General features: G+C 40.7%; 1 protein-coding gene across 5 annotated transcripts in view; it reads left to right on the forward strand.

The window, feature by feature from the left end:
• The window catches only part of pde1cb (phosphodiesterase 1C, calmodulin-dependent b), a 162,439-nt gene that overhangs the window by 121,754 nt on the left and 23,707 nt on the right, over positions 1-16,978 (forward strand). For all 5 annotated transcript variants that reach the window (XM_079569732.1, XM_079569733.1, XM_079569734.1 and 2 more), the window contains 7 exons: positions 1,235-1,417; positions 3,276-3,342; positions 4,752-4,868; positions 7,418-7,558; positions 12,728-12,828; positions 13,332-13,460; positions 15,260-15,361. In XM_079569732.1, coding sequence (XP_079425858.1) covers positions 1,235-1,417; positions 3,276-3,342; positions 4,752-4,868; positions 7,418-7,558; positions 12,728-12,828; positions 13,332-13,460; positions 15,260-15,361 — 840 coding nt within the window. The remainder of the gene's footprint in view (positions 1-1,234; positions 1,418-3,275; positions 3,343-4,751; positions 4,869-7,417; positions 7,559-12,727; positions 12,829-13,331; positions 13,461-15,259; positions 15,362-16,978) is intronic.

Genomic DNA, 16,978 nt, shown 5'->3' on the forward strand with positions numbered 1-16,978 from the left:
TATATTCAGTCGTTCTCATCAAAGTGTCTTGAATAGGAACACCGTATAGTCTCGCTAGCCACAATGCCATTGATCATCACAAATTAGCTACCTGCGGCCACTTACTGATATGGAAGAGTATTACATGGTTACTCTGCCGATCACTAGAGGGCACAGACATTCGAAAACTGTACATTATTTGCGGATAATAATTAATTTATATTTTTAAAAAAAACTAGGTGAAATTGCATAATTTCCCAAGGCACACCAGACAATATCTCATGGAACACTAGTGTGCACAGTGGTTGAAAAATACTGCCATAGTCAAACAAACTGAAACTATTCATTGAAACTATTCACTGTTTGCTTTTTTTATTAAGTCCGGGGCAGGAGTTTTATATGTTTTAAGCTGTTTTACCTGAAACTAGTTCCAACTCAAAGGTTTGTCGTTACTATGGAAACAGCTGCAGTGGAGTGATGGATACAGACGGCATCGCGTCATAGAAGGGGGCGTGACCTCGCACAACACAATTTTTCACTCTTTTTAGCCATTTATAAATCAAATACAAATAAAGTCAAGTCTGAATCGAGTCCATATGGATGTTTATTTACAGCTGGTTGTTCAGTAGAAGCGAAAAAACTAGCTAGCACCAGCAATACTTTATGTATAAAGTTTGGGAAATTCCACAGTTACCATGGAGATCCGCCATCTTCGCAGCTGTTAGCATACATTTCCATTGACTAACATTAGCTAAAAACAGTATAAAAACTGGAGAAAAAAGCCGTGGAAGAACTCCATTAGTTGCTGAGTTACTGCTGGTAATTACATCTAAATCACTGTGGTGTCCAAGGGTTTTGATGTGAACAATAACTCAACAGTATTTTAACTTTATGTTTACTGATATGACATCACTACACTGTTGAACCACTTTTCTCCCCTCCATGTCTTTGTATCTTAATTTAGTAGAACACTTTATTCATAATTCAGCATTTGTTAAAGTAGCTTTTGAATAATTGGAGAAAGTTTAGGTTTTCTCCAAATTGTTTTCCCCTTACCTGTTTTCAAACATGACCATATATGGGTGGTTCCAGAGAAGCCGTCTGTATCTATGGAACATGTTTTAACTGTTGCTGGACCAACTGCGCGTTATACAGTTTTAACGCACAGCAGAATTGAGTATTCACCCAGACCATGGTATAAATATTACAACTGTTTTATCCCAGCGTTAATAACTTGCCCTCTCTATATTCGTAGGCGTTTGGTGGACACGGAGGATGAGCTCAGCGATATCCAGTCGGAGTCGGTGCCGTCGGAGGTGCGGGACTGGCTGGCCTCCACCTTCACGCGGCAGATGGGCCTGATGTTGAGAAGAAACGAGGAGAAACCGCGATTCAGAAGCATCGTGCACGCTGTTCAGGCCGGCATCTTCGTGGAGAGGTACCGTTTCGCAGCATTAGCCGGTCGGAGTAGTAATCATTATGTGGGCGGCGGCTTGTCGTCCTACGGTGATTACGCCATACCAGTCGGTCCCGCTCTGCCCGTCGGTGCAGCATCATCAGAGTGGAGCAGGTCCCTCCAGCTGTGATCCCACTCACAACATGAAACATGCTTCATCACAGTATAAGCCTCAGACATGTAAGCTATAATCTCCCTTAATCGGTTTGACACAGGGTTGTATTCCGACGTGCACAAAGAAAAAAGATTAGAACACGGTAGAAATACAGCAGCGAGGTCAGGTACTATCAGCATTGATTAAAAGATATGTAAAAGACTAAAATGATGTAGTCTGATGAAAACACATGGGGCTAGATTTTCTCAGAAGCCCACAGACTCTCCGGGCAGATGTACAGTGTGACGACTAATATCTCTGCAGTGCATATGGATGAATGGATATATTTCATCCTAGGAATACCTTTTGGCTGAAAACAACGCACAAAACAGTTGATTAAAACTATGACTAATTTCCAGATATTTTTGTTTCTTATAGCAAATAATACAATGAATGGAAGAGAAGTCAGCTTTAAGAGGCTTAATAAATAATTGTGTTCCTTCTTTTTCAAACTAATTCTGCTTTTGTATGGCCCTTTGTACTTTTGCTATTGGTCCCTGGAGCCATGTGATATTAATAGGAGTTGATCTACCTATTCAACTTAAGGGCTCCAAAACTATTCATCCATTTTTAAAAAACTACAAGTTAAATATTATGGAAAAGTATACAACATTTGAATGAAGATCGTTTGATAAGAACTTAATCGTGTACACATAATTGTAATTTTTGAAGTTTAAAGAGACTAGATGCAAGATGGTCATTTTATGCTCACTACTGCCACCCCAGGTCTTATGTATAACTGCAATATCTATATTAAGCTTGTGCATGACAGCACTTCAGACCCGAAGTAACAACTTTTTGAGTGACAGTGCAGGATTTTAGAGGCAGTTGTGGTGAACAGGTCTGGGCTCATTCTACACATTAGGACATGGGTGGAACATGTAGGGGGATGAAAATACTTTTAGTTTTAACATTTTTAAACTCCGTATAGTCCCTTTAAGTTTTGTGTATGTGTATTACCATCATTGTTAGAGTAACTGTATTGTAGTGTCGCAGTTGTAAGTGGGGTTAGGCATTATAAGTCTCGACTACAACCCTTTCGGTCAGGCATCATTTAGCACTAAACATACTTAAAGTACACGTTTTCTTATTGTATAATGTACAAGATCTCCCAAAAACATGTGTTCTAGATGTTTATAATGAGAAAATAAACTACTAACTAAACTTTTACTACTAACTAATAATACTTTTTCCTCACTGCAAGGTCTTGGGTCTGAACCTGGACATTTGCATGTGGAGTTTTCGCACTGTCCCTGAGTCTGCTCCGTTTATCTGAGCACTCAAGACTTGTACAATATGTTCCCCTCTTGTGCCAGAACTAGAGAGATTGTGAATCTTAGCGAGACTTTCCTGGTTTAAAAGATCAAATAAAGGTCCAATTTAGGGATGAAACAGCTTTATTTTAAACCAAAAGCAAAACGTTTTCGTCAATTGAAAAAGACCTTGCTAATGCTATCAGTGTCTATCGTCTCTAACAAACAAATGTAAAAATAAAATGGCATTGCCTTCACGATTATGGCATTTTGTATTGAGTTGTAAGAAAACATAAATACATTACACCCTTATTGCTCTATTGTGAAGCAGAATCCAGATGCTGCGATGTACTGAATGTTGTTTTGGTGGTAGAGATGCAATGGTTCAGGTCATAACCTGTTGGTGTTTGATGTTTTTATCTTTTCTGAACAGAATGTACCGACGCACCTCCAACATGGTGGGCCTCAGCTACCCCCCGTCTGTTATATCTGTGCTAAAGGTACTCACACACACACACACACACATGATGTAATGATATAGATTTACCATTTTGTTAGGTATAACTTATCAGATGTCCACAATCTATATGGAAAATCTCAAGGCATTTAGACCCATTGAAGACAAACCTGGTGGACTTCAAGGAATTGGAATCGCCCATATATGGTCATGTTTGAAGCAGTCAGGGGGGAAACAAACAAGAGAAAAATGTAAACCTTTTATATTTGCTCCAAACTACTTAAACAAATGCTGATTCATGATTATAGTTTTCTAATAAAGATACAAAGACATGGAGAGGAGCAAAGTGGTTCAACAGCCCATTATTACATAAATAATGGAACATGATGCTTCTTGTTAGCATCATGCTAATGCTAACGGCTGGCGGTTTTTCGCTTCTACTGGACAATGTGCTGTGAAAAACATCCATACAATATTGGCAAGATTTAGACTTGACTTTATTTGTACTTGATAGATACGTTTATATTCTGCCAGAAAAAAGTGAAAATTGTGTTTCCCAGTAGGGATGGGCGGATCGATACCACAGTATCGATGTATCGATACCAAACGCCTACTTTTTAAGTGTCGATATTGGGCAAAAAATATCAATGCTAATTTGCATATGTAAAAAGAAGGCGTGGCAGCAATTTTAAACATAAAAGGACGAAATACATCTTTGTTCTGAACCAAAACAGTCCACAGCAGGAGGGGATTGAACTAAGCCAGCCATAGCATTCTGGTTTAGATTTTGTTTGTCATTAAAGTATTAACCAGTTAAAGTAATATCATTTTTATTTACCTATTAATTCTATAAAATAGCCAGTTTTAGAAATGTTTATTGATTGAAATACATTCACCCATATAAAATGACCAGTATTGGTATCGGTATGGAGATAAATGACCCCAAAAGTATCGGTATCGTATCGATTCCAAAAAATGTGGTATCGCCCATCCTTATTTCCCAAAACATGTGTTTCCTTCTCCCTCGGTGAGGCCACGCCCCCTTGTAAAACGCGATGCCGCCTGCATCTTATAGATTGGTCTTAAGTGAAAATATCTATAATATATCTATATATATTTTCTTGTATTATGACCAAAATATATATAAGTTCTTGTAACAGTAAATGCAGGACTATGATCATGGCTGTATCATGGTAATAGGAGAAAAATAATGACCAAAAGTGTAATTATGGGAAGCACATGGCAATTACTAATGGAAACCGGACAAATACTTTTTTGCATTCTACTTAATTTCATGGCGTAATGGAAAAAGATGCTATCCCTTGTTACTTTGCTATCTTCGTCTTATTACCATGCCGTTACTGTGCTGCAAGGTAAAAAGCAGCCTGTAAATTAAGAGAAAAGTAATTATTTATATAATGAATGTCGTATTCCAATCTGCTTTCCCCACAGAATGTCGACAGGTGGTCATTTGACGTGTTCGCCCTAAACGAGGCCAGCGGGGAGCACGCGCTTAAATTCATATTCTATGAACTGCTCACAAGATACGATCTCATCAGCAGATTCAAGGTAAGGAAGTGGTCGCACAGGAACGGGCCGGGTGTCATTTAAAAGATGATTACAGTGTGCTGGAGGTCATCTTTCAACCGGTGGCATGTCAAATATAAGAGCTTGGGAGAACTGCAGTCTCCTAAATGTCATCTGCAAGTGCTTTTACGATGCAAGTTTGAGGTGGTGCGGAAATTCAAAAGAACTCTCTTATAAGTTTAAGAATTCAGCTTAAGAAGACATTAAACATAACTTAGCAAGTACAGGATTCCGCGCATAACCATTTCCACAATGATGTTGAACCAGAATATTTGTATTTCACTGGATAAACTGTATTTAAGATTATTTATTGTACTTTTTACAATATATATATTTTTTATATACAACCAAGGCCAAGACATCTATGGTGGATTTAGGCCATTTAAAGGAACAGGCCACCGTTTTTCCATACTGAGATTATTTTCTTACCTGAGTTTAGACGAGTTCATACGTACCTGTCTGGTCTTTGTGCCCGTGGAAGAGCTTGGTCGCATCTAGCTTCACCCCCGTTTGGAGCTATAGGAATATACTGGGAGAGGCCAAATGCTAACAACATCTTTGGTCGTTTTGCGTGACTGAGGGGACACACAAAGACCAGACAGGTACGCATCAACTCGTCTAAGCTCAGGTAAGAACATATCTCAGCATGGAAAAAACGGTGGCCTGTTCCTTTAAAGGAATAGGCCACCGTTTTTACATACTGAGATATGCTCTTACCTCACTTTAGTCGAGTTAATATATCCCCGTCTGGTCTTTGTCCGTGCGCTCTGCCAGGCAAACGGAGCACATACGCAGCCTCTCCCACATGTCATATAGCTCCAAAAAAGCTCACGATAGAAGCTACCAAGCTCTTCCACGTGTTCCCTATTTAAATAAAGTTACGTGAAGTGTTTTCATGCGAAGTATATTTACCCAGAAATGTAGCATGTCGATTTTATAAGCAAATAAAAAGGGGGACTATATTGTGAGGCGTAATGATACGAGGAGTAAAACGTCCGCGCAGTAACTCCTAAAGGTTATTGACGGAAGTGAGCGGGGGAAGTCTTTAGGAGTTACTGCGCGGACGTTTTACTCCTCGTATCATTACGCCTCACAATATAGTCCCCCTTTTTATTTGCTTATAAAATCGACATGCTACATTTCTGTGTAAATATACTTCGCATGAAAACACTTCACGTAACTTTATTTAAATAGGGAACACGTGGAAGAGCTCGGTAGCTTCTATCGTGAGCTTTTTTGGAGCTATGTGACATGTGGGAGAGGCTGTGTATGTGCTCCGTTTGCCTGGCAGAGCGCACGGACAAAGACCAGACGGGGATATATTAACCCGGCTAAAGTGAGGTAAGAGCATTTCTCAGTATGTAAAAACGGTGGCCTATTCCTTTAAGGCGAGACATGGCAAGTATTGATTTTTCACGCAGTGGTCGAAGTGGAGATTTTTAGCTAATTTCCTCCTTTTTACGTCTTAGTTTTCATGTCAGAGTATAAAAATGACAAAACTTACCCGTACAATGCTTATTATATGATGTTTTGTCCGCGAGCGAGGCGGAGGTAACCCGGAAGTAGCAGTTCTGCCGCTTCGCAACGCCGTCTTTCCCACAGGTATTCATTCACAAATATTGACAGATTTTACATCCACGTGTCCTGCGAAGGGTGTCCGCGATGACACTATAACCCAAATATGGTATTTTTCCTCTGGGACCCACCAGATACGGAAGAGGGTGAGCCCTTATAGTCCCTCCTACAGACTCCAAACTTTCCAGTCTCGGGCTTAATCAGATTTTTAAGACTTTTTCAGAGGGATTTTTAATATCTAATTCCAAGCCTGATTTATTCAGCTTTGAACCCAAGAAACAACTCAATTTGAGTTTTTACAAATTTTTCAGTTTATTCAAAACTAAACAAGATCCAAAATCCCCTCTGAATTAATCGTTGTTACTAATATGCCAATAAAATAAAACCATACATTTTAATCATTTTGATTTCGTTGCTGAAAATATAGGCAATTTTGGCCATATGAAAACAAAAAATGGCTCTACATTGTTTTTTTCCCCCTATTCACCTTCAGTGTCTCGCCTTAACAAGCTGGAAGTAGATTTTAAACATAGGAGCCAATGACAAGCCTAACCCAAGCTTAAAGGGTCTAGATGTAAGTTCGTCATTTTATTACTCACTACCGCCACCTCAGGTCTTATGTGTAACTGCAACTTCTATACTACGCTCGTGCATGACGGCACTTCGGACCCGAATTTACAACTTTTTGAGGGACAGTGAACAGGTCGGAGCTCATTCTACACATTAGGACATTGCTGGAACATGTAGGGGGAGGAAAATACACAACTTTAACATTTTTAAACTCCTTATAGTCCCTTTAAGTGGTTCAGCATGCAGCCAAATAATAATTTTTGAGCTGACGAAGGCTTATTGTTGAGAGGCAAATCATCCAGTCCAGATGATGATTTTCAAAGCCAATTTGCCAAATCCCTGCAGGTCTCTGTTTGTATTGACCCCTCTGCCCCTCCTTCCTACAGATTCCTATCTCTGCAGTAGTGTCATTCGTCGAGGCCCTTGAAGTCGGCTACAGCAAACACAAAAACCCCTACCACAACCTGATGCACGCGGCCGACGTGACGCAGACCGTGCACTACCTGCTGCTCAAGACCGGCATGGTGGTAAGTGCGACCGGGGAAACATTTAATCACTCAGAGGGTGTGAAAAGAGAAGAGGAGAGAAAAGCATTTCGTCAACACGCTTTTCAGAAATGTCTTTGTTAGGAGCCCTAATTGCAGCTTTGTTCGACATGCAGCTCCTCCAAATATAGCCACTTTTTTATCATAGAGAAATCATTCTCCTCACACGGAGGAAGATACAGAGACGTGATGACAATTACCCTCGAATCTTAATTACACAGTTGACAACTATTCCTGGAAACCTCTCCGTGCTTTAGTCACCGTCTTTGCTGCTTTGTTTTTGTCAATATTTCACACAGCCTTTAAACTGCATTTTCACATATACTGTAGTGTATATATCACTTTTCATAACATGTATCAACAGGGGTGACATTGAGGGCAAGAATCTTTATGTATATTATAGGCTTATCAGGTGAAAGCTTATTATTGTGCCTTTTGAAGATACAGTAAGTTATTAAGGAGCATATGCCAGTACAAGCACCTTCAAAAACGTCCTGCTTCTTACATTGTTATAATTCAACAAATGCACGGAAGTGTTAGAGAGAGCTTTTTAACCACTCATTATGAGACTGTGACATTTGTGGAAACTGTAGTTGTAGATGGATTTGTTTTTGGTGGAAAAATGCTGTCCTCCTCCCTTCCTTGTTCTGTTTTATAATGTGATGATAAAGCCCCCCCCCCCTTGTAATTTACAATACACTGTTGACTCCAGAAAGAGCAGCATCATGACATCAATCACCTCCCCTGCTCCACGCTCCATTAAAACAACAGTCAACATGTCATTCATAACAGGAGCGCGGACAGTAGAGGGCGGCCATCTTGGGTCCGCCCGCACTACAGGGCATTCCCAAGGTCAGAAAAGTATCCTAAGTGGCAGAACAGTATATAGTTGATTATTAAAACAAAGGGAAATAGCTGAAATAAATTGCATGTAGCAAGGGGTAAGGGGAACACAAACACTTTGCAGGGGATACTTGGAATCATATCAGATTAAAAAAAAAAGAAGCTGAAACTTAAAGGTGCATTATGTAACTAATTTGATATATGTGCTTAACTTGCCCTTTTGTGACCAAAGGGTGCATAGGTGGTTAGCATGGTGCCTTTACTTTCGATCAAGGTGGCCTCTGCAATGCAAGATCAATATGTTTTGTAGGTTTTCTGGTGAGAGGGTCCGAAAGCAGTGAACGTTTCAGGGCCACTTTAACATAAATGCAAGATAAATAACATGTGTTCATGAAATTGATACAAACGATATATTTACATGCACAGTGCTTTCCCCACAAATGTCTGAGTTTACAATATAAAGTGGAGATCTGCCATGTTTGCAGCTGTTAGCATACATTTTCCATAGACTAACATTAGCTAAAAACACTAGAAAAAGTAGGGGAAAAACAGCCGTGGAACTACTCCTGTACAGCTGCTGAGTCAATGCTGTAAATACATCAAACTCACTGTGGTGTCCAAGTGTCTTAATGTGAACAATAACTCTTAACTTTTAAAATCTCCATTGCTGCTAATCCCATGATATTGAGTCATATTGACATCAAATTCCCAAAACTCTATAAGTATTATGCATTTGACAGCCTTTAGCCTTACTGAACACTTTTTTTTAACTAAAAGTCTGAGCTTGAGTTGAACATTTTCAAAATGATTGGCTGTAATCTCGACATACGGGCTACTTGAAGTATAAAAGAAACATGTAAGGAGTATGTGATACAAAACAGTATGGGAACTACTGCTGTGTATTACCAGTAATATGTCCATGTCAGGTGCAGTAGATTTGGGCAACAGTGGATCAGTACAAGTGTTTGTCCTGTTAATCAGAGGTTGTTGGATCAGTCCCTGTCTGGTAAAAATATAAAAAATGAATGAAGTGGAAAGCCCCAGAGGTCCCTGTTCTTTCACTCTCTCTCTCTCTCTCTTTACTAATGACTTCCACCCCCGACTGTTGATTAGTCACTAATATCGACCAGGCCTAGTCCATATGTGTGGCGCACACGTCTGCACAGCGCTGGGGGAAATACAGGTGTTTTAGCTCAAATGGGTTTTCAAAGCCAAAGACATCTATGACACAGACGCAGGAGGTCAAGTGGGATGTCCAATCTGCAGAAGAGGGCCAGGCAATGTTCCTTTTTTATATCATCGCTTCCCAAAACAGCATGAGCGGCGCTACAAAATGGCTATATCTTGCAAACTGCTGAGGGCTCCATCAGGCGTGAAGTATGGACAGTGTTCTGCATTGCTCGGATTGCAGAAGGTTTGATTTGAAAAATATAATTAGTGTCACTGGAAAGGGGCTGAAGAGGCTGGTTGGAGACGCCTGTAATAAGATTCTGTTTCGATGTAGTCTTGGACAAAATCCAACTTCACCATAGAAGCGAGCTGCAGCTGGTGGCGGCTCTGCAGACAAAACAAACTCTAAAAAGAAAGCATGTGCATTACCTCACGGATGTCATTGTTAAGTTTTTAGAGTGGAAGCAGGATTTTGGCAGATTCATGCTGCTGTTGTTGGACTGACTTGGCAGACTTTGTTTATATAGCCACGTAGCTCTGGAGCCATTATCTTCATAAATGGTTTCAGCGCGATTAGTGATGATATAATGATGATGATGATGATGATTTGCTGGATTTCATTCTAAAGGCCTATAATATTATATGGAGGTAAAATTATTTTGTTTTTGATCAAATATTTGGTCTTGTACAGAGAGATACTGGACCCAGTGATTGATATTAATGATATTTGGAATTCATATATTTTCTTTTTAGATATGACTTGAACCTGCAACCCAGCAACAGATACAGACGGCATCTCTGGATTCGCCCATTTATGATCATGTTTGAAAACAGTTAAGGGGAAAACAACTTGGAGAAAAATCTAAACTTTCTCTAATTATTCAAAAACTACTTTAATAAATGCTGAATTATGAATATAGTTTTCTACTAAATAAAGATACAAAGACATGGAGAGGAGCAAAGTGGTTCAACAGTCCATAAATACATGAATAACGGAGAATGCTTCACTAGAAAATGGCTTTCCCAGAAGATTCTAATTTCCCCCCTCAGTTTTTGTTTCATGTGGATTCTCCCAGTAATGAGATATTAACCAAAAACGAAGACAAAGAAATCTGCAGTTCGCCAGTTACCACAGTTACCATAGTTACTGCCATGGAATTTTCAGACGCTCCACCTCAATTTTAGACTATTCATTGTTTTCGTGTAGTAAGTGATTTATACCTTGACTTCTCCAGTCCTATGTTAACTGATAGGAGAGAAGGGGCACACGTGAATATGGTGAATTGGCTCTTTAGAATGTTGTGATGTCACGTAAACCTATCAGCGGTGCAAAGCTCTTCAACATGTAACAAAAAAATGTCCATTTCAATCTAAATGTTGATTCAAGGTATTGCCGTTACACCCGAACAAGTCCAAACTGTCAAACTCTTTTCCTTCCTCTGACATTTCCCCTTTGATTTTTAAAAGTAGAACGTGCAGTAAAATTAGAAAGGTCCTTATTATATTTGGAAGCAGACTGCGATTGAGGCGGACAGCTGAGTGGATTGAGGAGGTTTGAAAGTGGCAGTTTCAAATGTGCTCCTGGATCGCTGCCGTCTTATGCTTCCTGTGACCTTTTCTCCATCTCCTCCTCTACATTTGTTTCCGCTCATGCCTGACATTAATGTATTCTAATGCCAAATATCTCCGTGTGTGTCCTTTCTGCGACGATCCGCTCCGTAGCTTTGAAATATGACAAACCACCCGCTGCAAATCCCTTTTCCATTGACTAGCTTCTCATCGGTTTTCCTCAGATTGTGACACGTTTTTGTTTTCGTGTTCATTGCTCTTTCCACTTCCTGTCCTGTTGCTATAGTTTCCATCTCATTGGCTGTTCATCCTTTGCATTTCCAATTTCCTTGCAACATGTTTTAGTCATTTCTCAATCTGCACTACATTACTTTTCCTTTTTAAACTTATATACACTTCAGCATAGCTTCACTACAGCCACACAGGGTTGTCTTTGTTGAAACAGCTGCGCAACAAAGGGGAGTAAGAGGAGGGGGTGGGAGGGGCTTACAGAAAGATTGTTGGAAAACAATGGGCGAGGAAAGCACTTCTCTTTGGTTCTCGTGGCGGGAGCTGGCATTGCTACAATAGCACCCCCTGGTGGCCACAGGCGACTCCAAAAGACAGTTTGTGAACAGCATTCCTATGACGACTTTGACCTGCACTACTTAAAAGTCTAGCTCCAAAGAGTTTCTCTGTTTCTAAAAATTGCTATGAACCATGTGACGAAGCTGGGCTCGGTGTCTTTTAACTGCGCTGGTTTTTGTTCTGTGACAAAAAGAAGGTTAAACCTGAAGCTTTGATTGACAGGCTCTGGAGCACTGTGGAGGCTCGTAGCCGGTCCGCCCGCCCCTCGGGCTTTTTGCCCCTTTAAGGAACAGGCTTCGTAGGAGATTGGGCAGCTATGTTAATTTCACGGGCCACACGGGATCATGACTATGAATGGGACCTCCAGATCTTTATTATTTAGATCTTTTTCAGCTTTTTTAGATAAATATAGCTTGGTGTAACCAATAAAGTGTAAGATCGTGATAAAGATGTGAGATTATTACCAAATACCTGCAAAAAGCATAATGCCATAAAGCAGAGTGCCTTTGCAAACACAGTGCATTAAGCTGGATGCCTATCCCGTGGTTCTCAACCTGGGAGTCGGGACCCCCAAGGTCACAAGACAAATTTGGGGGGTCACCAGATCATTTAGATAAAATATACATATTTTCATTAGCATATAATCTAATGTTTTATTGTAGCATGTGTTTGCTATTTTAACAGAGTGCCATTATTTGTTTGTAGTTTGATGAATTTTATTTCAGCCGTTTGGTTTTTTTTCTTTGTTTTTTAATAATTATGTAGGCTAATGTTCCCATTTCTCTGGGTGTGACCCGGGTGGGGGGGTCACGAACCCCTTTACCTGTTATAATGGGGGTCGCGGCTCCAAAAGGTTGAGAACCACTGCCGTAGACGACTGGATTAGGCGATATGGGTGAAGTTTGCCCTTGTTTCCCCACTTTGCAGAAATAATCAAAAGGCTATTTATTCCTTACCTGTTTTAACAAGGCGCTCTAATCTTCTCTCCTCTCTCCCCACCAGCACTGGTTAACCGAGCTGGAGATTTTCGCCATGATTTTCGCTGCGGCCGTGCACGATTACGAGCACACGGGGACCACAAACAACTTCCACATTCAGACAAGGTAATGGATGGTCAAATCAAAAATGCATGGCACTGCCTGCTCCAGATCAATGTGTTCATTTGGAGCGCGGCATTTCTCCATCGACAGCGCACGGCCTACAGTGAGCTAATGGCACAGTGAGAGACCAGGCGCTCAAATGAAATGCAGGCACTGTCCTTGTAGCTGCGCGCGTTTTACAAAGACATTGATTCTTACAAAGCACTCGCAGTGTTCCCTGACTACTGTGTTAAGGTCTGAAAACCACAGTGTCATAGACGAGTAAAGTTATGACCAAGGCCATATTAAAAGTACAGCGCAAAACAAGTGCATGTGCAGAATTCAGAGTAACATCATAGCAATAGATATCACACTATGTCGATATGTTTTGGAAATAGTTAGCGCAACACAATATAACATAATTTTTGCTTGCAGCTTTTAATCCAGTGCAAATAACTATAATTCTAAAAGTCCTTGAAAAAGTGATTATTTTTGTAACTAAATGTATTTTTCCATTGTTCTGGCAGGTCAGATACAGCCATCTTGTACAACGACCGCTCGGTTTTGGAAAGCCATCACGTGAGCGCCGCCTATCGCCTCCTACAGGAAGATGACGAGATGAACATCCTGTATAACCTCTCCAAGGACGACTGGAGGTCAGGCCACACACCACAGGATCGACACGGGTCAACCGTGACAAATGGGATAGTCGTATCTCAGGTGGACACATTGCTGCTGCAGCTGGACAGATATAGGAAGGACACACACGTTTTCTCCATAAAACAAGATATTAGGATTTAATGCAGTGAAATGGCAGGGTTTTGTCTGTAGTTCTATAAATGGAGTTTATTTGGACCTTTTACACTGTGGTCACCAAGTAATAATTAACTGATACAATAATAATATAATGGCTTACTCTTGTGTTGCACTTTACAAGCCTGTATTACCAGGTTTCTCAAAGCGCTGCACTGTAGTCATTATTCATGCACGCCATACTCGGTGGTGGCAAGCTACTATTGTAGCCACAGCTGCCCTGGGGTAGACTGACGGAAGCGAGGCAACCGGTCTGCGGCATCGGCCCCACTAAACTCAGTCACTCACTACATTCACCCAGGCTTCCTGGTGTTCCCAAACAGTCTCCCATCCATGTACTAGCCAGACCCTTCTCTGCTCAGCTTCTGAGATCTGACTGGATACAGACAGCGTTAACTGTCCCTATGAATGTGCTTCCACCCTTTAGTTTGTGTAAATATTATAACTAATTTCAATCATGTATTTGTAGCTTCATAAAATAAGTCAGATGAAGGAGAGAGTGTACGCTGTCCCTATCCAGGTACTAACCAGACATTATTATAGATTAGAGATTATCGTTTCTACATTACTAAAATTTCCCATGAACATCTTCATGTCTCATGGGGTAGATACAGACGGCATCTCGTCATAGAAGGGGGTGTGGCCTCGCCCGGGGGGAAAACAATCTTTTGGGACGTTTTTCACTCTTTCTAACCATTTTCTGGTGGAATATAAATGTATCACATACAAATAAAGTCTAAATCAGGCCCATATGGATATTTTCTCACAGCAGATTGTTCAATAGAAGTGAAAAAACGGCATTCAAAGAAGGCGCTAGCTAACATGTAACATTTTGTTAGCATTCTCCGTTATTCATGTATTTATGGGCTGTTGAACCACGTTGCTCCTCTCCATGTCTTTGTATCTTTATTTAGTAGAAAACTATATTCATAATTCAGCATTTGTTGAAGTAGTTTTTGAATAATTAGAGAAAGTTTAGATTTTTCTCCAAATTGTTTTCCCCCTTAACTGTTTTCAAACATGGCCATCTATGGGCGATTCCAGAGATGCCGTCTGTATCTATTATGTCTGTGCCATTTTAAGAATGAAGACATGGAAGGATTTTTCCTGTGCGTTAATGGACAGAGTTACCCTTTATATGAGTAATATACAGTCTAAGGGTTGTTGCACATTTAGTTATAGATACAGCTATTGTGAAATATGGATCCAAACTGAATAAAGCTTTCAAGAGCAAAGGACATACAGGTACTTCTCTTATATTTTTCTCCATGTTTTATTCTGTTCAAGGTCCAGCATGTCTGCTCTTAATGGAACAGCAGTGTGTCAGGGTACATTAAAGAAGACAGCTGCATGTATTTTTACAGTCCGAGCTGGGACATGTCAAAGCTCACGTCGTAAATATCACTCAATATGGTGTTCATTCAGCGGAGCCACTTCTTTGAACATGTGGCACTATATCACTCTGACAGTTGATATTGTCCAGCACATGTTGCAGAGGTGCGGGGTAGATTAAGGATTTTCTCCCCCGTGAGGTGAACATATAAAATCCACACAGAAAAACAAGGAGCAGCGATTGAACTGGGGACATTCTTGCAGCAAATGTCTTTAACAATGGAAGCCTCTCTCCTCTTTGTTTCCTCAGGGAGCTTCGAGCCTTAGTGGTGGAGATGGTCCTGGCCACAGACATGTCCTGTCACTTCCAACAGGTCAAAGCCATGAAGAACTTCCTTCAGCAGCCCGAGGGGTGCGTCGCATTCCTCCTCATTATCCCGTCTCCTCCTCACTCCTCTCCCTCTCTCTCCACTGCAATTTACATGTCCATTAACCAGCTACCATCACGGCCAGTTTACTTGGCACATGCTGTTTACTACCTAATTAACCATGTCCCGGAGCGTGTCGGGAAAAAAAAAAGCGCAATATCCGGCCCCATTTGGATTTTGACAAGAATAAACGAGATCTAATGGAGTGGCGGTTTTCAAACATGTACGACCAGTCCAGGAAACATTACACAAGGACAAAAGCAGCTACTCAAGGGTTAAGATTGTGTCAGGAAACAAATGATTGCTGCGAGTGAATTGTCTTTGTTTAATCAGTGCCATTGTTAGTGAAGTAGTAAAGCACGTTCACCCAGTAATTACTCGTCCTTGGTTGTAGTCGCCCGGCTTTGCATTCCCCGTTGTATTATCCTACCGATTCCACCGTCCTTCAGTTCACTTTTGGAGACGAGTTCAAAAAGACACAAACTTCTGGTCACTCCGTCGCCCCCCTCTCCTTGCAATATTTATGCCCATTAACGTGCGCCACGAACTGTTTACAGCCCAATTAACCCTGCCCCGAAGCGAGTCGAGAAACGCACGATCTCGCTCGATTTATAAAGTGTGGATTGTACGGAGGGGGAAAAAAAAGGTGTTATTTACTTGGAATAAAACATGGCTATAGTGCGATGGGGAGCTAATAGCGCCAGCATTAAACATTTATTTTGCGGAGTGGGGTGTTACTATGAAGCGAAGGGGCACAAACAGAGAATGGTTTATGTTTTGCTGAGTTATGGTTCGCCTACACTATATTTGGCAGGGAGGGATTTATTTGCTTTCTGCGGCAAAATCCTGGCAGGGGTCGAGACGCCACTGTACCTGGAAAATGATTTCTTGTCCAACTGCAAGGAGTGGAAAGTCACTTCACAAAAATGGAAGATTGATGCGCGTTAGTTATAAAGTACCTATCTCTAAGGTAAAGTGGAAGTCAATCGATAAGTAATCAGTGGTCTAAACTTTAAGTCTCAGGTAGCTATAAGTAAGGATTAAACAACGAGGAGCCGTGCGTTATGCAGTTTTAATGTACGACTTGGAGGCAAGAACATTTAAAAGCGAAGTGCATTAAAAATGTAAAATGCACGGCTCCGAGTTGTTTAATCCACTTATACAATGGTCACACAAACTGTTCATTGTGGCCTATATGCTTTCTTTTTTTTTTAAGTCCGGGGTAGGAGTTATTTTATGTTTTAAGCTGTTTTACCTGAAACTAGTTCCAACTCAACTGTTTTTGTCGTTACTATGGAAACAGCTGCAGTGGAGTGATAGGCTGTATCCGAATCGTCATAGGAGGGGGTGTGGCTTCACCAAGGGGGAAAATAGAATATTTTGGGAAACACAATTTTCCACTCTTTTTAGCCATTTTCTGGTGAAAAATGAACTTATTTATCACACATAAATAAAGTAAAGTGTAAATCGGGCCCAAATGGATATTTTCTCACAGCAGATGAAGCATCATGTTAGCATTCTCCGTTATTTATGTATTTATGGGCTGTTGAACCACTTTGCTCCGCTCCATGTCTTTGTATCTTTATTTAGTAGAAACTATA

The sequence above is a fragment of the Gobius niger genome (genome assembly GCF_951799975.1).
Source record: "Gobius niger genome assembly, chromosome: 13".
NCBI lineage: Eukaryota > Metazoa > Chordata > Actinopteri > Gobiiformes > Gobiidae > Gobius > Gobius niger.